Raw genomic sequence first — 23708 nt, 5'->3', positions numbered from 1 at the left:
GCCCAGCATTCATTGTGCAGACAATATTCGGTGCGACGAATCAGCTGTTGCTCAATTTTATATTTTTCTCTCTCTTTTTGGACTAATGTTCAATTTAAGAGGACCACGGTTTGAGAAACGCAGTTTCAGAATATTCCCTGCAGGCAGTGGGAACCTTATGTGGTACAGTGTACAGCAGTTAAATGTTCTTTCCAGAAGCAGTTTACCACTGTTATATGACAAGATGTAACATCTACAAAGATGCCTTTCTCGCAAGCAAGAGTGAAACCAGGCTCTCCAAAAAATCATCGCTTGAGCATATTCCTACGGGTTTTTAGGAGTCTTTAATTACTACTGATTATGTGCCTTCTTTTTACCTTCAATAAAAACTAATTAAACTTCATATTAGAATTGGGCAAATATTCTCCACAATTTTCTTTAGCGTGGCGTTGGCTCTTCACATATATCACACGAATTAAAATCTAAAATTCTTCATACAACGGGCATGTAAAAGACACAGGCAAAATATTTTAACATGCGTTAAATCTGGAATAATAATAATGATTGAAGTGTTATCATTTAATGATCTATAGTACATTCATACATGTTTCAGAGGACCTTATTACTTACAATGTCACTTTCACTTATATTACATGTCTTATCTTGGTTCCCACTTGTTTTCCTTTAAAAAAAAATAAAGTCCTTGCTTATATTGAACGTTGGTAGTACAGCTAAACCTAAACAACAAACTGTCCATTGCAAACAATATTCTATAATTCTACACTTGCACCAAAGAAAAGAATCGTTAATGCGCTGCCTGTACTAAGGCCTCACCGACCTCAATTGCTATCTGAGCTTCTGCTTTTTCAACCTCTGTTGTTGCCTGTGCTAACTTCTTCTGTGCTTCGGCTAAAACTTCCCTCGCGGCAGCAGGATCCAACTGGTCTAACGTTACGGCTTCTTCGGCTAGGAGTTGTACTGACGAATCCTCGTTAACTGTTACAGAGCCACTTGAAACGAAGTACTTCTTCTCAGTACCATCCTTCTCAAATACTGTGACAATGCCAGGTTTCAATACAGCTAATGTAGGCACGTGCTGTGCAAGGATACCGAAGCAGCCACTGAAGGATGGGACATCCACCTGGCGGATATCTGCGTTGTGATAATATATCTGGAAGAACAAATTAACATAACTGTTAATTGAAAAAAAGAAACAAAAAACACTGACGATTACAGTGAATCCAGTTTTAACGAAATACCACGGTATTCTTACTTCCATTATGAACAAGTTTCCGTTTAATATAGGAGATTACACTAATTTTGAACGATACTATATAAACTACGGAACCCAAAAATCAAATAACCAATATAGTGATAGAATGCATAATTCATGTAACAAATATTTTCAACAGTTGCTCATTAGATAACACTTGGCATTCGCTAAGTAAACATCTACAATCTTAGTACGCTAACATATGCACTTTTACGCATGTAATATGATTTTTTTATTAACCTAAACAGTGTAATTCTTATTTCGCTTCAGCTATAATTTCGTCAACTCAAGTCTTGCAAGCTTCACCGGGCTGGTCCTCAAAAGTTGTTGACTGCTATTTTTATCCCGTTCTTTTTAACGTCTTGTTTATAAAATATGCTGATTTAATAGATCTCCAAATGTGCTAACTAAATGTTGAAATGTTTTGAGATGAACTATATTTACACTATATTTGTTTATATTAAGTAACTGCCATGCTTTCTTCCAGTTAGCTTGCAATGTTGCCATATCTTAGCCCCAAAAGTAATTGGGATTGTAAAGCATGGCAACATTTCAAGTTAGAGGAAAAGAAAATACGAGTTACTTACTACAAATATAGTTCCTCTCAAAACTTCTAATTTTTTGGTTACTGTGTTTACTCGAATACAAGTACCCTTCTAAAAAATTGTCGGTTTGAAAATTTGATTACTATGCGGATACAAGCACCTTCTATACGATAAGTACAGAAAATTAACGCAATCACCAACCTAAAGTTTATCCTGGCTGCGAAACCAGTGACTTGCTATACGTTAGGATTAGGAATTACATTTTTGGGCTGTCGGCATCTATGCACATGCTAGCCCGTCACATATGAGATGACATCCCTCTGCGAACACACCACGCGGAGAATTGGAGAGGTAGAAAGGAATGGGAAAGGAAGGAAGCAGTCTGCGACTATTATGTGGTGTACCATCCCGACATTTGTCTGTTGTGAATGAAGTAAACTTCACTCAGGATACCTGGTCTGAAAAAGCTTTTACACTTTTTCGACCGGGAATCGAACCCGGGAGTGTTCGCACCAAACGCGGACTTGCTGCAAGACCTTTCCTGATGGAGTTACTAGTAGCACCTTTATCCATTTTCAAAAATGTGCTCGAATTTACTTGGACTGTTACATTCTATTTGTCCAAAATCGTATTATGCGAGGAATAATAAATCAACTTAAGAAAAAACAATTAAAGAAAATCTACCAGTATAGCTACCACTTGTTCAAACATATGTTAACTAACTAACACTATGGCCTATGGAACCCAGAGGTTCAATGCCGCGTTCACAAAAGCTCTCCACTGACTTCTATCCTTAGCCAATTGGATCCAGTTTCTACTTTGTATTCTTATCTCTGCGAGATCCATCTTAATATTGTCCTCCCATCTGCGCCTAGGTCTTCCTAATGGTCATTTTCCGTTTGGTCTTCCAGTCATGACTTTAAAAGCGTTTCTACTTTCTTCCATTGTAGCTACATGACCTGCCCACCTAAGCCTCCTAGACTTGACGACCCTAACAATGTTGGGTAAACCGTATAAATTTTGAATATATGTTATTAGATTATAAAAATATATCTCATAAACATATCATAAATATAAACATATCTCAAACATATGTTATGAAATTATAAAAGCACCTCCCAAATCTTACTCCTATATTTTGAAAAACACAGAGGTCTTATATTCGAGTATATACGGTATATTAGCACTGTTGAGGATCCACTAAATCAGCATATTTAATAGTTTAAGAAGATACTAACAAGGATGATATAAGATGGCAACCACCTTTGAAAAACCACCCAATGAAGTTAGAAGGACTTAAGAGGTAAAAACATTGCTATAAGTTTTGGAAAGTGTGATTTTAATACAGTACACTAATAGAATATAACGTAAGATTACTTTTCATTAGAGAGACTGATTTTCGCAAGCAATGAATAAAGAGAAGAAACTAAGAAGAATTTCCGAAACAAGTAATAATAATAAACGGATCGTCATCTTTCTCCTAACCATTTGCTTCAAACAGCAATCTTGTCAAAATACGATAATCATGTGTTCACTTTAAGCACTGGTACATATTGGTATCTTTCCCATTTTGATATGGACATGATATGGCTTCTGATTCTACGATATCTAGGAACTAGCTTGTTGTCCCGGTACGTCTGGAGAATATTTAGTTTTCCCACATGAGGATATATTGATTGGTAAGTAACATTTTTTTTAAAAAAATTATTTATCATTTTCCACTTACACAAACTTTATTGACGTACGAACAATTATACGGAAGTACGTTCGTTAAGAACATAGATAAGTACTTTTCAAAACGGTTGCCTGATAAATGTAACTTTCACTCTAAATCTAACTCTCGCGTATAGACATATATACTGTAAATTTCAACGTGGTGGTCTTGTAAGTCTTCACATATTTTCCAGCGCAGTTCTGTGGCTCGAAATGCTCGTTCAAGCATAGCTGGTGTAATCTCTATCACAGCAGCGTAGATGCGTTACATTAACTGTTTTTCACGCTGGTGACTTTTATCTGATACACACGCGACTTAGCGCGAGCTCTTTCGTGACTAAGCGGTTAGCGTACGCGCCTTTGGCGTGGGAGACCCGGGTTCGATTCCCAGAGAAAGCTCATATGGTTCGGATTCCACGTTAATCAGTATGTTCCGTCCCATATAGCCTCGTTGCTGAAAGGGACGTTAAACTCAAAATCAATTCAATTCAACGAGACTTAGCGAAGCCTCACAGAAAAAAAGTCCATTGAGTTAGAGTGAAAATTAAGAGTTATTACGTAACTTTGCTAAAAAGAACTCATTAATATGCATAGCGAATGCTTCAGTATGTTTGTCCCTACGTCAATAAAGTTGTGTAAATGGAAAATGTTAAATAACTTTATATAGAGACCCTAATATGGAAAATGAAATGAAATCTTTGAGTTTTACGTCCCACTATGCAGGTTAGGTTACAGGAGACGGTGATAATGAGTAATGAATGAAATGGTGAAATGAAGAAAGTGGGAGGAAACGGGAGAAGCCCGAGGAAACCCACGCACACGGTGTTTGTCCACCACAAAGTTCACTTGGCGGGGGCTGGGATCGAACCCGGGACCCCAAGTACCAGAGGTGAACGCTCTACCATTGAGCCACCGCGGCCCCCACCCTGAATATGGAAGTAATCATCTCTGCACTACTTTTAATACTAACAACTAGTGGTAAATTTAAAAGTTACAAAACCATTCCCTTTTGAACACTATAAAATGTTCTGTTATTAAGAGGCAAATAAGCTTTCCGTTTCCGTGATGCACATGTATCGATTAACAAGTTTTATTACATGGAATTAGGTATGAAAATTTAAGCGATCGTAAGTTTTTTCTTTCTTTCTTAAGCACAGGCTTCCGTTGGGCAGAGTCTGTTCAGGCACATTTTATTATATTAAATGAAAACTAGCTGAACCTGCGCTCTCTACACAGCGCATCATTCACATATGAACATGAATCTCCTTGTCATTCCACACATCTGTACATGTTCCTTTACACACATAAGTAAAAGACGTCTTGATAAAATCAGCCAGGGGTACCATAAAGGGGAGATTTTTTCGATTATTTTTTCAATATCTCGCACCGTTTCCAAGATTCAGCCTACTTCCGGTTGGAGTTCCTAATTCATGTATGAACGGTGTTTTCTTTATTCTTGCATTCATTATGTAATAAGCAAATACATTATGTACACAATTAATTATAATGACAGTGATATATGGTGTTCATTGGACAAAACACTCCAAATAATAAAGATTCATCTTAGCCTGGAGAAATTGTTATCCTTTGTTTTTCATTATCATATAAATGTAAACAAGAAAGTTCTGTCGTTTTTTGTGGAGTTTATGTTCCACACTATGAGCTAACCCCCTCACCATATAGACGTAGCAATGATCATGGTGCTAGAAAGATGGAACAACCGCCACTTGCAAGCTTTCCTACAACTGAACAACAACAACAACAACAACAAAAAGGCTTAATTGCTGCACCATGCGTAGTTTGAGATCTAGCATGAAACATATCCAAACATTTAAATTTTTCCGGGTTACAACCATCGTCACGCACGTGCTTTCTTCGTGTTTTTACCATGTTCTTACTTTTACCATGTTTTTACTCCATGTAATATCAGTCATGATTTTTTTGCAATAGTTTATTCACATACAGAATTACTTTGTGGCCTAAGCAGCAATTTTTTAGAACTTTGCCCTTCTTAGATATTACACACCAAAAATGGCATCAAACTTCCAACTTTCGGATTCCCATAAATCTAGTGCTAATAGTATCATAGCTGTTGATATTTCTGCCGACTTTACATGTAACAGTATTCAGCACAACACTTATAAACGAATGAACCCCCATTTTATGCCATTCCAAAATACAGCCTCTTTAAAAGTGTAATTTTCTGTACTTTTTCTGGTGATTTCGTATATTAGTTTGCAACCATGCATATTTATTTAGAAGCAAGAGTATATATTCTCCGCGTATCTCAGTCTCTCCTGTAAATATTCATTTTTGTTTGGTGTTCGTCTAACTCGTACGTCCTGAGCAAATGTAATTTTCGTAAACGCTTGAAAATGCCAAAATTGACACTCTACCGACAACAAAGATAGCCGTCATTCAGGAACACTTGTACATACGACAACGTCAATAGTGTTATTGATCTTCTCATACACAAGGTTCGTCACACTCAAATTTTTATAATTTTCGGAAATGGTCGAGCAACCATTTTCACTATCTTTGGACCACTTCAGATGGATTGACTCACAAGTAAAGGATAGGAGTCTCACAAAGGAAGTGATTACTATGTATGGAATGTTGGAATGAGTATGTAGCAAATCTGTAGAAGTAACACGATATCAATTGGAAATATTTTTTCTAACAAATACATATCCGTCCAAGTACCCCTCATTGCGTCTCTTGAGGCCTTTCAAATTGCGAGCATGCAATGAGTTTTGCTATTCAGATTTAAGCAAAGTGCCTGCCATGTCCGTTAACCCACCATACGCAACTTCTCTAATGGTAGCGTAACCGTAGTTTCGGCCTGCAACAATGTTAATCTTATGAGTTCAAAACAGCCCTTAAAATGTTGAATAGAACAATAACGATACGATTTTTGAAAATTTGAATGAGAACTGGACAATCTACACAAAATTTGGAATCGACCAGTCAAAACAGCATGTTTCTAGCACTTGTGGTTTCCGAGATCTCATTGTCGAAAGGATTGGCGTCCAACATATAAACCTAGCATTTTAATATATAGGCTAGCTGAACCTGCGCTCTCTACATAGCGCATCATTCACATATGAGCATGAATCTTCTTGTTATTCCTCACATCTGTAATGTCCCTTTACAGTCACAAGTGAAAGACGTCTTGATAAAAATTGGCAAGAGATACCATAAAGGGAAGATTTTGTCGATTACTTTCTCAATATCTCTCACAGTTTGCAAGATTTGAGCATACTTCAAGTTGGAATTTTTAATCATGTATGATCAGTGTTTTCTTTCTGCTTGCATGCAGTATGTAATAAGCAAATACATTACACACACAATTAATTATAATGTCAGTGACATATGGTGTTCATTGGACAAAACACTCCAAGCAATACTGTTAGAGTGGAGAAATGGGTTATCCTTCGTTTTCATTATCATTTGGCCATGAAACAAATGCCTGAGGGGCATGCAACTCCTGTATACAATTATGTGGTATTAGAATGTATAACGTGTAGGATATTATGCTTTAGTTTTTCTTTTTTAATTTCAACACTTCCAGTGTACCCGTAAAAATGTAATAAAGAAATAATAGTCATTTTTTAAAAATATTCAATTAGAACTGGACAATCGACACAAAATTTGCAATCGATCAGTGAAAAAGTCATCTTTCTAGGGCCTGTAGTTTCCGAGATCTCATTGTCGAAAAGATTGGCCACAAGCATATAGTTTAAAAGAACTCCAAAGATGGCAGCACAATTCACTTGCATTGATTCTGGAAAAGCCTTATTAAAATACAAAGGCTTTGAACAATATATATTTTTTTTTAAATAAACTTTATATGAAAAAGGTCTACTTAAATAATTTATTTAAAGTACACATAGTTTAAAATATTTGTTTCTGTTAAACGTGAAATCACAAATAACCGTAATTCAAAGATTTGAAATCAAAAGTTATAGGTTGGAGCTCAGGTGCTTTTGTTGCTATTGTAGCATTTTAATAAATAGATAGTTAACTAACCGCATAATACAGTGCAAACAGAGAATTGAACAATATCGTAACTCAAATTTTCTTTCCTAACGTAGTCAAAATTTCGGTCAATTGTTGCGATCTTTTTCGAAAACATCAATGTCACGTTAAAACTTAAGTTAAATTCTAATACATGAAATTGAAAGTGACTATATTTGTGACTTCGTAACTCTTAAACCACCCGACTGATCTTCATCAAATTTTCAACATAGATGCAACGTAGGGGAGGGGGAAATATATAAAAGAAAATAAAAAGTGACTATTTTTGTGATTTATCAACTCGAACCACCCGACCGATCTCGACCAAATTTACAACATAGGTAAGGTTCGGGCCTGGAATGGTTTTCATCACTTCATTTTGACGGTGCATTGAGGTGAGGAGGTGAGATATTTAAAAATGATCGAAAATGAGATATTAGTATCGAATCCATAATTTCCGGGGTCGCTCAGACGAACAGTGACACTTCCGATACCGTTTAAATCCAAATTCAGCCCTACAAGTTGGGAAAGATATATATATATATATAATGATCGAAAATGACATATTAGTGTCGAATCCATAATTTCCAGGAACACTGAGACGAACAGTGACACTTCCGATGCCGTTTAAATCCAAATTCAGTCCACATTGCTCCTTATGTCTAAAAAGGAAACTATTCTCCCCGTGCGAAGAACGGGCAATCTGCTAGTAAGAAATAAATAATGGTAATTTGGGTTATTTCCACTTGTCAGTTTTACAATAATAATCTACTTTAGAAGTTACTTGTTTCATTAGAAAATAATAATTCAATATCTATTGGGACATTTAGATACATGATTTATGAAACGAAAATTAAATTCTTTAGTTTAACGTTCCACGATTATACCCTTTAGGCGAAAGGAGACAGATGAATAATGGAAGTGAACGACAAAATTAAATGTTTGTGCTTTTCCATCGAACCAGAGACCATATGCCTCAAAGGTACATACGCTAGCAACTAGACCAGAGAGAAGGACTACAACATGATTTAAAAAAGAAAACAATCAGAAGTATGGGCATTTCATACTAAGTCGTTAAATATATTTTATTATTATTTGATATTGGTAATCTATAAATTATATGGAAATTTGTGTGTGGTGTTATTATATTCTTAACTGGGATTACCATTAAATCATCGTTGTCCAGATAACGTATTTTTTGTTTGTAGGATCGGAGGTCGTATTATATTGTTTGCGTAAATTCTCTGCACTCCGAACCACGGGTAAGAAACAAGTGGATATTTAGCCATAATTAACGGTCGTCTTACAGGCTCAAACCCAGAATCAGTTCAAAACCAATCGGTTGGAGAACAAAGCATAATTTGACAGCTCATTGGTACAGGAATATGAGAGGATACATCAGCGTTTCCAACTGATATCAGAGGATACGTTTGATAACTGTCACAAAGTGATATTAGCAACGTGGCTTCGTACTGTTCTAAAGCAGAATAACACCTCTGCAATTCACATGTACTGATTCCATAGTTTTCAATTTTTCCTGAACTCGTTTCAAGTTCATGCAATGATGATTTTGATTATTTAGTAGTAGTTTATGTGGTGCCAATTAAATGATAGTGATATGAAGAATTGTATAACATTGCGAGTTAACACTTAAAATGATTTTCTTTCCCTACATAATGAAGATAGTATTTCGGTTGGAGGTAGATGATTAGGTTACACGGTTTGCAGATATGACGCTTGTTACGGAATCTGAAAATAAAATAAATGAGACGCTAGAAAACTTGAGGACACACTGTGAAGAATATAGGGTGAAAATAAAAGTGAGAAAGACAAAAACCATAGTGATTGGAACGAAGCGGTCGGAGTCAAATATAGAAGTAAGAGGGGAGAAAATAAAACAAGTGACTGGTTTTATTTTCGGTGCCTGGGTAACATTATTCGTGCTGACATGAAATAAGTGTCTAGATGAAGCCAAAGTGGATAGTTGGCGAAACTGTTATACGTGAATAGTTTTTACAATAAACGTAGATTTGCTCAGTGAGTAGTTTCAATCAAATTTAAGTCTATAAAAGCAAAGCCTGTACAATGAAAAACATTACAGGGGAATTAGACATTACGATAACATTTTCTTTTCTATTAGAAATTTTATTCATATATTTATCATTGTTTAGTATCTATCTTATCAAATTTCAAAATAAACCACTTTACAACTTGTTTAAATTTAAATATTCAGTTTGAATGTACACGTGAATAATAATAATATCAATTTCTTCTGCTAGCAACGCTAGATAGTATAGAAGGTATTCGAACTTATCTTTTCTCTCTCTAAAACTAACACATTTCACCGATATTAGGTAAGATTATAATTTTGAATCAAGATAATAAATTCCATTATTATGCAATAATGATATTAGATTCAGTACACATAATAAAACTTTAAAATTGGCTATACCTGGTTAGCTCCTGCGAAAGTGAAAGACATATCTGCATAACCTCGCCTCTGCATTGCTGTTAGCACAGGCCTTTGGGATAAGGCTCTGAAAGTGGAACGTACAAAGGATGCCATTCTCTTCAGTCAGTCTGTAACAAATACATTTGTATTATTTTTAGTAACATACAAAGTATTATAACATGAAAATATACGAAAATATAAAATATAATATTATCGGTCAGGAAGTAAATCTATCTTATTATTATTATATGAATATAGGGCCATTCCATATGAAACCAATAAATCAAGGTGGCTCGTATGATTTAGATTTTCTTCAAATTTTGTACAAATGTTCTGGTAACCAAACATAATACACCTGTAAAATTTTACAGCTGTACCTCAAATGGGACTCGTGTAGGAGCAATTCGAATTTGTAGCATTTAAAACATTGTAGTAATGAACTTCCCAAGTGGGGTTAAGCATATGAATTTCACCATCAAAGATTAAAAAGAAGAAAAGTAATGTCAAAATTTGGCAACTATTTCTGAAAAAAGGCCCACCTAACATCAACCTCAAATTTTCAAAATAATTAATTCTGGTGTTCCTCTTTAATATATGAAAAAAATGGAGGGTGTTTTTTAACATGTTCAAGAAAAACAAATTATGACACAATGTAAGTTGAGGGCGGATTTAGGCATTTCTTGCACAAAAACCCCATCCATGCTGAAAATGTTTGTAATTGTTAAGACTGAGTTGATTTAATGAATGAATTGTGCCAGAAATTTGAAACTTCAAGTACCATTGCTGAAAGGACTCAAATTCTGTCATTAGACCCCAGATCATAGACTAATATGAAAACTGTTGAAACATTTCAAACAACCGAGTATCTCATTCGTAAAGCGCAGATAGAAGAATACAGTTACATTTTATGCTTTCCAAGTTATTCTTTTGAAGTACATTAATGATGTTTTCCCTCACATTAAACACATTATTTACTTTCGGAATGGATCAGCAGCCTGATATAAAATCTATAAAAAAAGACTTTTGTCAATTTATGCCTCCATGAGTATTTTTGGACTCACATGTGAGTGAAACTATTTTGCCACAAGCCATGGCAAAAGTGTTTGCGATGGCATGGGTGGGACACCGACATGTCTACCTAGACATGCGAGTTTACAGAGGCCACTGTATAACCGGATTGTTAGTTGCCGATTTCTTGAAATTTTGTCAAACTATAACCAATGTCAAACTTTTTCCTTTTGTGTGTGTGTGACAGAAGATATTGAAAACGTTCGTCCAATACTTCAAGAGAGGCTGAAGAAGCCATCACGTTGCAAGAGACGCGTGAAAATCATCATTATAAACACACCAGCCTGTCAAAACTTAAAGTCAGTCGTGTATCTTCTTCAGACAACATTCACTGTAAATATTGAGCAGAATCGAAAGACATTACCTTTTCACGTGAACAATTTATTACTTGCATTTATGAAGAGAAATGGTGGGTTAGAAAACTAGTTGAGAATTCACAGGAACATCGTGACTAATGTGAATTTCCTTCATTCCCATGGACACAAGAAAATGTTTTTTCTGGCCAAAAACACTTGACACATGCTGGATTCCATACGGAAACTGGATCATTAATATTGGAGTACCCAATATTTCATCTGGTACTGGCAGAAATTACAGCATTTCTGAAGAAGAAATTAAAGTTATTGAGAAGAGCTTCTCTGAAACTGGTGATAAGAGAACTTAGGCTCAATATTTCAAATTGCTTAAAATCAACCAAACATGTAAATATAATATGTGTATATGGTGATAGTTCACTATTATTCAGTGTTTCATTTGTTAAATCAAACAGCAGTATATATGCTACGTAATAGGCACATACAGTTTTAAAATAATTTTATAAATTGCATACCTTTTCCACTTTTTTTTTTTTTTTTTTTTCGTAAGAATCGTCAACCATTGTAAAGATACTTAGCCACGCAACACCCTCCTAATTTTTTATATGAAAAACAGGGTTACCAGAAATACTTATTTCGAAAATTTGACGTTTATGTTAGGTGGGCCTTTTCAGAAATAACTGCCAAATTTTGACATTTTTTTCTTCTTTTTTTCCCTTTGATGATGAAATTCATATTCTTATTGATAGTGACATTGAATCCAGCATTTCAGGGCACTTCATTACTGTTGCGAAATTCTGTGACTAAATTAACGTTGTTTGCAAGAATACTATGTCCTTTTTTAGAACCAGATTTGGCTAAAATTTCATGCTCCTTTCTGATCTTCTGGGCTTTACAAACGAGATACTCGGTTGTTTGAAATGTTTCAATATTTTTCATATTATAGTAAATAATTCTGGAACTAATGACAGAATATGAGTCCTTTCAGCAATGGCACTTGAAGTTTTAAATTTCTGGCACAATTCATTTAGTAAATCATCTCAGTCTTGACAATTATAAACATTTTCAGCATAGAAAACTGGAAATAGCCATTGGAAATTTGGGGGTTTTGTGCAAAAAGTGCCTAAATCCGCCCTCAACTTACATTGTATCATAATTTGTTCTTCTTTAACATGTTAAAAAACACCCTCCTAATTTATTTTTTTTTTAATTTGTTAAAGAGGAACACCAGAAATAAATATTTTGAAAATTTGAAGTTGATGTTAGGTGGGCCTTTTTCAGGAATAGTTGCCAAAATTTTGACATCCTTTCCTTCTTTTTAATCTTTGATGGTGAAATTCATATGCTTAACCCCACTTTGGAAGTTCGTTATTACAATGTTTTAAATGCTACAAATTCAAAGATTGTTTTAGTGAAAACCATTTTCAAATAGCTTCAATACCTTCAGAGATTTAGCGGTTTCAGTAATTTAAGTCGAGGGCGGACTTAAGTGTTTTTTTGCACTAAACCCCCAAAATTTCGAATGGCTCCTACACGAGTCCTCTTTGAGGAAGAGCGGTAAAATTTTACAGGTGTGCTATGTTTGAGTATCACAACACATGTACCAATTTTGGGGAAAATTTAAAACATGAGCCACATTTCAGTTTTAGATTTGGTGATTTCATACGGAATGGCCTTATACGTTTTCCTCTTAGCCTTCAAAAACAATGACAATTCTAAAGTATGAGTGTTAGTACAGTTCATTTCGGATTTACTGTAACGAATTCCATTTCTATATGGCAGTGATACCCTCGCCTTGTCATTAACCAGGGCAAAGCATCCAGTCAGACAGGACGGAAATTCATGTAGGCTGTTACACCCATACAAATATCACTGTGGAATGCATGGACACATCTCTCATGGATGTTTGTAAGTTCCCTTATTGAAACGACCATTGGACCGTCAACACTACAGCTCAGTACACTCGTCACTCGACGGTGTTTGGAAAGTGTGACAAGAGGAATGGAACAGACTTGATCAAACTGTGTCTCCTTCAGTAGAACTGAGATACAGGAGAATAACTAACATCAAACAGTTGAATTAACAAATGTTGAAACAAAATAATATTTCACACACCCCTTCGCTAACGAGCATGTTCCCCGCTGACGTATCTCCGCACCGGCCCTCCAGCTTCGTCCTGCCGTGATCGAATTAGATGCAATACTAGTTTTCAGTAATCACCTAGTACACAGGTTCGAGGTGATTTTCACACAACTGCACCAACCATGCCTTACATGTAAAGACATAACATCATCTGTCGCAAATTACCTCAAATTAGTCTTACTTTCCTTTGTGGGTAAGGATACGAGTATCTGCTGAAAAGTGTAATGTATAAATAGCTCATGTATTCTGATGAACGTCGACACTACCTTTTGGAAGATTTACAGGTAAAATTGAACACTTGAAAAGGCATATTTATAAGAAACACATATCTCCGAGGGACAGAATACAAAATAATACAGCTATAGGGTTAACTGCTGTATCGCCGGTCCAATTTTAGGAAATTTACCGGGCCAATTGGAGAATCTATTTAAGTTTATGAGGAACAGTGAGTGAAAGTCAGATAAGGGGAATAGTAAAACTTCAGAAACTGATTGTATTTGCTGCTTGCTTTTGATGTTGTAAGCGGCACTGTATGTAGAGGCGGATGGACTATTTCGCAGAGAGGTACACTTGTTTTACTATACGGATCCATAGATTATAAAATGTACAGAAAAATTTGGGCAAGTCTTTAATTTACTAATTTCATGTCGAGAACAGAATCCAACCAACCCCTGCGGGGCTTCTAAACCGTTCCTACTACTCCTTATACTATGGATCCGTATAGTAAACCTGCACACCTAATAACATGATCTAACGTAACTTAATGTAATCCAACCAATTATAACCGAATGCAGTATATTTTGCTCCATTTTTTTTTCGATTTTCAAATTGGTCCGGCGATACAGCTTAAAGCCCAGCTGTATTAAAGATTTACAAATGTAGGGAGCAACAGTGTACTTTAAGTAGAACATCCATAGAAACCGAATTACATATATATCAATAAGAGGAATTACCGTAATTTTTTATTCATTTATTTTTTTTAACAAAATGGGTCCAAACTTCCCTAACCTTAAGATAACCCGATCCTACTCATCATTTCCCTACCTTACTTTATGTAAACAATGCCACATCCTGTGGCAAAATCACCTGTTCTGCTCACAGAGTACTGTACTCTTACCGTGTAGGGTTACTTGTGTAAAATCACTATAAGTGCTTTACGACCGAAGTGAGTGCATATGCAAGATGACTTTATTAAATGCCACTTTCCACCGGCGGCGTATTTCTGAAGTGTACAAAAGCTGTACTTTATGCTCTCCAGTGGAGCCTTACTAGTATAAAACCATGACTAGTGCTATTGAAACTCTTATAATTTCCAAAACCGACTTTTTTTGCACTAACCTCGCTTACACGCATACCCAGCAACGCTGACGCGCCTGCCCCTTCGGATGCAACCCAGCGCGGGCACACCACTTTCGCCCTGTTGACTCTGTTAGAGTATTCATGCCTTTTTCGAGGAAGGTTCTAGAACACAGGTCCCCCCATGTAGGTTAATAGCTAGGTTGGTTCCTGTCTGTACCAAAGTTTAATCTTTAAATTACATAGTATTGCCCAACGAACGTTAGCGAGTGGACGTTGTTTTCTGTCTTTATTACAACTAGACGGGAAGGGGGACCTGTGTTCTAGAACCTTGCCCCTTTTTAGTGACTGTTTAGCACACGTTGATTTGTGTTTTGTATTTTATCTATGCCAAGTGAGATATTTTCATGTTGCCCAGCAAAAATCTTTTAGAGGACAATAAGAAGGAAATCAGTGAAATAATTTTGGGGTTCACTCGAGCAGACGGCTCTACCAAAAACAAAATTTATAGGTAAAATACGATGTCAAACACTTTTCGTAAAAGAAGAGGAGTGTGAATATAAGTAATTTCAGTCAATGGATATCATATTGAAATGTTTTAAATGGTAATGAACGTATTCTAAGTATAACTATTTACTGAAGCGGAAGAGTACAAGGGCGCGAAAAAGGTGGAAATAAACTGCGGGAATATTCTGTTCGTGTTAGCAATGGACGTTTGTGATGCATGTATTGCAATATACGATTGTATTACAAAGAATTGTGCGATAAAGAGCGTAATATTATCGTGGTTTATGCATTAACTCCTCATTTAGTACATGTTGTGCAAGAAACCGGAAAATGCAATAGATGTGTGACAATTTGGTAGAGCCGTCTGCTCGAGTAATGCCTAATTTTGATTTTTCCACATCTATTTCCAGTTGTGTGAGGAAAGTAAACCTGCATGCAAAAAACACCGGGTCCCCTTTCCCTCACTGACCTCTTGAGACTTACAGTAGTTGAATTACTAATATTAATACTGCTTGTAGACTTATATATGAAATGCACAAGTTGTAATGTAAAAATATTGATCTATCTAAATGTTATTAAACGAGGTACGAGATAACTCTACAATTTACTTCTTTTACTCTACTTCATTCATGTAACATTCTTAGCCATTACTCGATGGTAAAGAGAAAACACACCAGTTTCGCATTACATGAGAATGCATATACGGTGAGAATGATTTTCTCAATTCTAAATTGATAACTTTCTATTTTCCAAATGCAACAATATAATTTTTAATTATTATATTAAGGATTTCACTTACAGAGCCTTCCTCTTGTTCTTCTTGCAAACCCGAACCTGACACCAGAAGGCACCACAATAGAATCTGTTAACAAATGAATGATGAATTGCGTTGGATGAATCAAGACAAACGACAAACAAGATGTGAACTGACAAGGAATGAACCAGTGATTTATCTACACCCCCAGCATCCCCATAAAATTTTCGGACACGCCCCCCGGAAATAAATTCCTTACACTCCCAAACTAGGAGGGTTCAATATAAAAAGATTCATTCTCGTTCTGCCTAAAACCCTCCAGGATTGTGTAGAAAATATTTTAAATGATTTTATCTATAAAATCATTTAAATTCCTGTTCTGTCTAATCTTTGGAGGAGGAAATTATGCTTAGGAGGAAATTAGGGAAATGCAGTACCGAAAAGCGTGACTCCTAGAGTGCTTGTATGCAGACGGAACACATCAGAGGCGGACTAGAGTACAAGGGCCCACCCGGAGAATGATGCTTAAGGTTGGTGTAAATGGACAAGTTTTGCCAATAGATGTCACTACAGTCTTCGTATCTCATGTATTTTTTACCTTTCACAAAAATTCACGATTTCTCTTACAAATTTCAAGCTAGAGGTTTCAAATTTTTAGAGAAGGAACTTCATAACCTATCGAAGACAACAATCCGTGCCGATTTCTCATTTAGAATTTTCTTCATTGTTGAAACAGTTATATTGTTAAAGGTTTGAATACCCCTTTCAACAAACAAACCATTTCAACAATGACGAAAATTCTAAATAAAAAAATCGGCATCGATTGTTGTCTTCGATAGGTTATGAAATTCCTTCTCTAAAAATTTGAATATTCTAGCTTGAAATTTGTAAAAGAAATCGTGAATTTTTGTGAAAGGTAAAAAATACATGAGAGAGGTAGGAAGACTGTAGTGACATCTATCGGCAAAATGTGTCCCTTTAAACTAATCTTAAGGGCCTTGATAAATACCGAGTTGTTCTGGAGTCAGGACTACCGTTTTAGGAATGAACCCTTAGCTAGAGACTTGGATTGCTAAACCTCCACCCCCATGCATGCATATCTATAGCCAAGTATTATTTCACTTTCTTTATTTTCTAGTCTGAAAATCTTTGTAATGAATCGTACATGTCCCTTCAAAGCAGCAACTGTTTATATTGAAAGAAATCTATTGAGAAGCTACATTCTTCAACGTAGTGATAGAAACATATGGTATAATGGATTCCTTCTGGTCATTTTCACTTCCTGTGTTAGAGCACTCTTCTACTACTGCATCGTTCATAATATATTGTTCTCCTCTACCAAAGCACCTAAGCAACTGAACTTTATCACCAGTTCTCATAATTCCATTCTGAGAAATGAAGGGTGGAAATTGTTGGTTTTCAAAGGCAAAGAAGTTGTCGATATCCAATTCTCTGTTCAAACATATTACAAACAGCTTAGAAAAGAGATCTATGTTCTATTTCAGTGACTTTATAAGCATATTAGTGGATCAAGCCTTTCTAGCTAATCCAAATATCTTGAAATTATTCTTAGATATTGGTGAGTATATTTAAGACTCGCTGATTCAAAATTCTATCCTCTAAGTATGATTTGTATTGGTTCTTCCCTATTACTTCAATAATCATGTGAGGAATAATCATAAACCACTCCCACCAAAATATGATATGACCTATTTAGGATAAAGAGACTTATATTTATACTTCAGACTGATCTATTTTGACTGTTGGGTCACCATGTACTATGTTTATTTGCAAGTAGCATAAGGTCGTGCAGCGTTGCCAGATCTCTACGATTTAAAAAATCCAATCTAACTTTACTTCATATCAGGTTTCCACAAAATTAACAATTAATGATATGAAAATATTCATTTTAATGAGCAGGGTGCGAATTACCGGGGGGATGAGGGGGATTTCCCCCCTCAATCACATTTTGTTCCCCCCCAAAGAAGTCAGCTGAAGTATCCCCACCGGGGATGCTCGCTTTCCCCCTCAAACTATGCTTAGTGTAACTCCAAATTTCACTGATTTTTGTTATTTCTTGTAAATTTAATCTTCTAGCTGTATTTCGAAATGATCGATGTAAACTGTTCAGTTTTGGTCATTTCTACTTACCACCTAATTACTCACTATTTTCAACGTTGTTTAGTAGAACTATATTATTATGACTACGGTTGTTACTTGCAACTGTACCTTCGTACCCTTCAGTTCGTCATCGTTTGTGAATTTGAATGTACTAATTGCGTATAACAAAGCCACATATAGATTTATAAATGTTCTTAGCGGTTGGCCAAGAAGAAGTAAACAAATAATGTTAGCTTCTTCTACCATACTTGGCGAAGTTCGGATATGTCTTATTCATCCTCTATATTTGTATCGATTATCACTTTATTTTAATTTTTGTTATAACATGTTATTTCATTTTCCAGTGTACTCTTTGTTAGCACATGGTCTTCATTCCCTAGTAGGTTGTGTGTATGCAACTCAAAAGTTGCATTTAATTTGTGATAATTAGCATAGTAATCACTGCTTTTACAGTTTACGGAAATGAACTTTTGAAACTGTACTCAAAATCTGAGATATAGGTATTCTCTCGTAAGTATATGTTAACGTAACGCTGGGGGATACGCTCCTAGTGAGCAGACATGTTAATGAAAGTGATTTTTAGGTGAATAAGCGAATAATTCAAGATTTCTTTCAGCATTTGTTAATACGACTGGTTCTCCGTGTCATTGTCTGTGTCTGTATAAGCATTTCAACTGGAGCGGGTTTTTTTAAAGTTAACCCTTCATTTTTCCATCTTTTCGCTGTACAGTTAGCTGTCCACGCAATTAATGTTGTCTGAAAAACTTCAGTGTAATGTTTTACTTTATTTGAATAACGTAGCCCATAGTGAATCAACTCATCTTCAACCTAAAATAACAGTAAAGTAATTTTTAAGTGTTGACTTTCCGTGCCCATCACGGAATCGATATTTGGAGAAAAAAAGTCGTGATGAGCACAGCTTTAGCGGGAAGTAGAAACACAAGCTCGAAATTTGAATTGAGAGATTTTAAATATTTGGCCTTCGATTTGACCTTGATGTGAGAAATCGGGACCAGCAACAATCCATTTCTTATTTGATAGGCTAATATCTAGATTTTCTTTTAAAAAAAATGTCCGGTTTAACTGATAATTTTAGTGGTTTTCACAAGACTGAAGTAGGTTTCTTTTCGCAACCTGTATGTATTAATGCAAAGTGGAAGCTTTCAATATGAGTGGAAAAATTAACATGTGCTTGTGACCATGACTATCGCTCGAGCCAAATTATTAACTAAATAAACCTTAGAGAGCTACGGGGACAAGAGTGAGTACAACATTAAAACACGTTCAGAAAGGTTTAGTGGAGTGTGTGTATGCCAGACAATATACTGTATATGTGCATAGTTATTGTCGGTAGATTTATTAAATTAATAAATCTCTCATTTATTACAGGTCACACACACACACACACACATATTATATATATATATATATATATATATATATATATATATATATATATATATATATATATGGGGGTAAGGCATTTATTGTCTCATTTTGAAATTTGAACCTTCAGACTATGTCCTTTGGCCTAATTTTATCCCCCCCAATATAGATTATCTAATTCGCACACTGTTAATGAATATAACACAGTACTCATCGTAGTTTCTTGAGAACGTAATTACACATTGGTGTGAAATTGAAGATCTCAAAGCACAACGCCCTACATAAAATCGACTAGTTTTCTTCATTTTAAAGATAGAGCAAAGATACCGACATTGTTGGAAAGACTAGATTATGCGCTATCACGTTTACCTCTACGTAAATGTACAAATCTGCTACTTTTAAAGTTATTTGCCATTATAGCAATACTCAGTAACACTAGGGTGACCAAACGTACTGATTTGCGCAGAAGAGTACTTTTTTTTTTTTTTTTAAAGAGCTGTCCTGCATGTTACGAAGACGCCTAGAAAATCGAGAAATGTCCTGAGTTAACTTATTTGCAATATTTTAATGTGTCATTCTTTAATCACAACATTTTGAACCACAGGCGCTCATTTTCTGAACGATGAACCTTCAACACTCCTCAGAAGATTAGTTAGGAAAGGAGAACAATAAACGAAATAGTTATAACTAATCGAGCAATATCTTAAGTGATTTTGCAGACGGCAGTGACGGCAGGGCCCACACGGAAATTTCCGCGTATCCGGGCGGCCCAGTCCGCCTCTGTGCAGAAGAGCAAGTTCAGTACATAGTTCAGTGATGTTACAGTACCTCATTTGAGTTAAATAATCGTCAGAATACAATCGAACGAAGAAAAAATTTAATGATCTTAAAAAGTGAAAAATTACATAATAATCACATCATCATAGATAGGTATTCTACCATTATTGGCAGGTCACTTGCTGCAACTGAGATGCTTGCATACTCCCTAGTCTTCCGCTAACCTCTTCGTTTTCACATTCGATTTCTCTGTTTTAAGATCATCCATCAATTGTAGGCTTCTCCACCCCCTCACTCTCTTTTCTGCCACAATACTCTCTAGTACCTCTATCATGATACAGTTTCTTTTTAGTCAATGTCCCAACCACTCTCTCTTTCTCTTTTCCACAATATCTAAAATTGTTCTTTTCTAACCCATCATTTGTAACACCCTTTCATTCGTTTTCGCTCGACCCAGCTAATGCTCCACACCCACATTTCCAAAGCTTCCATTCGTTTTTTCATAATTTTTGCATAATGTCCATGTTTCTACCCCATGCAGCACAACACTTTATGCGAAGCATTTTACGAGTCCCAAGGTCCCAAGGTCCCATTTTTCTTCCTCCTAAAGGCTTCTTGAGATATAGATTGAGAAGGGGTTATATCATGAAGAAGGTTATTTGCCTGGGCGAATGAAAAGAGATAAATTAATACATTTGATGACTCGCGTTAAAACGGGAAAAGTTAATTGATGACCGTGGTAGTGAATGAAAACTTCTCAATGTCCCTGAATGACCTATTAATAATGATAGAATATCTATGATAGCAGCCATTTCTTTTAATAACCATTATTATGCATCGCTGTGAACCTCTCTCTACTCTATTGTATATTATTTAGAGTTTTCTCGTTTTGTATTGTTCTGTTACATAATACCTCGTACTTGCATATATATATTTTCTGTCAGCGAGCGAAGCTCTTATACTCGGGTTAGCCGTTTGGTTGTCCGCGAACTCCTCCTAGACCGTTTGGCCGATCTCAACCAAACTTAGCACGCTGATAGAGTATGTCGTGCTGAGTGACAACATAGGTCGAAATCAAAAATCCGATGTACCATCGAGGAATAATGACCGAAAAACGCTTCCTCCTAGACCGTTTGGCCGATCTCAACCAAACTTAGCACGCTGATAGAGTATGTCGTGCTGAGTGAGAACATAGGTCGAAATAAAAAATCTGATGTACCATCGAGGAATAATCACCGAAAAACGCTTCCATAGACTTGACATGGGGAAAAAGTTTTCACGTGATTTTTTTGTCAACAATTAAAATCTGCGCGTGATTTTCAAAAATTCCGGCGAAGCCCTTTTATTTTTTTAGCGTAAAAATTTAAAGACGAAGAATTGTGCGATTGTTATGAAAAATACTGATTGTTTTAAAAAGTCACAATAAACTGATTACGTTGCTTAAGCTCGGTCAGCTCATTTCATTGCAATCGAGTATATCCATTGCATTCCTAGTATTTTATGTGGATGAACATGTTAATGAGTATTCTACATGAAGTAAGAACTGATAATTCGTCAGAATGTTTTTCGTGGATGTCATTCTTGTAGACATCTTTTCTGCTCCTTATTTACATCGCTCCCCATCAGATTCTATTATCTTCATCACTCTTATGACCACGTAGTCGCTTTTCTTTCATTAGATGGTCATTTCAGTGTAGGCCTATTTTAAATCTTCTCACTAGTCTTTACATTCTTGATTGTTTCTTTCACTCTATCCTTTCTTGTTTCTCACACATTTAGTATTGCATTGTTTATTTGGTAACATGTCTTTCCCATATATTTTCATTATTAATAATCAATTTTATATTATTATTATTATTATTATTATTATTATTATTATTATTATTATTATCATTATTATTATTATTATTTAAATTTTAATAACAATTATAGGAATCTGAGTTACATTTTGACATATCAAGGAACTGTGTTTAACTTTGCGTATCGCATCGCTTTGTGGAGGATCACCATCGTGGTGATTGCATTTATTATTGTGTAATCTAGTTTCTAATATTCAAAAGTGAATTTATTCTTCAATTTGACCCTTACTAAGTTGATTTTAATACAATATATGGGTCACTTTGTTATCGAATCAGTGCAATGAAAGATAGTATTTCTATGAATTGCTTAAATCTGGATTTAGTTGTAGAGTCAATTGGTCCTCAGTAGAAAGACTTTTCTTGTTCTACGACTCCGGTGCGAAAAAGTTCATCGTTTTGTCAGGAAAGACTACATCCATAGGGATGAAAGTATATAGTTATTCAGTATATTATCTTTGAGAGTGGTGAACTTGATATACCAATCTTATAGCTTTCTAAACTTCTTTTAAGAATAAAATTCTTACGGACTATTTTACACCAGGTCTTTTTAACAGTTCTCAAATAATATTTCTTGAGGCATTTCTTCAAATTTGGGAAATAATAATAAGGAGGAGCCAAATCAGATGAGTAAGGGGAATATCAAAATAATTGGAACACCACGGTAGTCAATTTGGCAACCATAATGTGCGATATGTTATCTTGTCAATATTGTACAAAAAAATAATTTCATTGCGTTTTCATTTTAACGACCTCATATAGTTGTTGTAATAGATTATCATAATACTTGCTGCCGATATTTGAGGGATAGTCCACTAACAGAATGCGTAATATTTTTCTGTTTATGTATTCTTGAGCAAACTTATTTATTGTTCTAGTCCAGTCAATTATACATTAACCCGGAAGAAAATCATAATAAGCTTAAATTTTGTACATACCTTTGCGAAGGTGTATATAACAACATACTGAAAGTCCGGAAATATCTGGTGACGGGTTTGGCCGCCATATTGGAAAATGGCCGCCAAACCGTGTTTTTTAAAAGTAATAACTGGTACTCACTTTAATAGCTATAACTCACCTCGTATTTCCACTATTTATGTTATTTTTACTTCTTTCGAATAACAAAGGACTACACTTACAGACCAGGCATCACACTTTCCAGTTTGCTATACATGCTGGAAGTAATGGAGGGATTTCTTTTTTAAAAATCCCCAAAATTTCCCTTCTTCCGATAAGTTTTCTTATACATTGACTCAGAAAAAAATCATAACAAGGTGAAATTTTGCACATACCTTCGGGAATGTGTGTATAACAACATACTAAAAGTCTTGAAATATTCGGTAACGGGTTTGGTCGCCAAATAGTGGTTTTTAAACAGGTTATCACTTTATTATCTATAACTCACATTGTATTTACACTATTGATGTTACTTTTAGTTCATTCAAATAACAAAGGACTACGGTTACAGACACTTACCAGTCTACTACACACATGAGAGAAGATACGGA

At 35.4% G+C, this 23708-nt stretch overlaps 1 protein-coding gene across 1 annotated transcript; it reads right to left on the bottom strand.

Annotated features, from left to right (window-relative positions):
* Positions 1-543: 543 nt before the first annotated feature.
* Positions 544-16261, bottom strand: LOC145686717 (ATP synthase F(1) complex subunit delta, mitochondrial-like). The gene is made up of 3 exons (XM_081760299.1): positions 16106-16261; positions 9980-10107; positions 544-1150 (listed from the first exon to the last, which is right to left on the bottom strand). The coding sequence occupies exons 2-3, from the start codon at positions 10091-10093 to the stop codon at positions 785-787; spliced, it is 480 nt and encodes a 159-aa protein (XP_081616425.1). The 5' UTR covers positions 10094-10107; positions 16106-16261; the 3' UTR covers positions 544-784.
* Positions 16262-23708: the final 7447 nt, after the last annotated feature.

Source organism: Thermobia domestica, chromosome 5 (genome assembly GCF_964235325.1).
Source record: "Thermobia domestica chromosome 5, izTheDome1.hap1.1, whole genome shotgun sequence".
Classification (NCBI taxonomy): Eukaryota; Metazoa; Arthropoda; class Insecta; order Zygentoma; family Lepismatidae; genus Thermobia; species Thermobia domestica.
The sequence above is the reverse complement of the archived record's forward strand: the minus strand, read 5'-3'. Positions and strand labels throughout refer to the sequence as shown.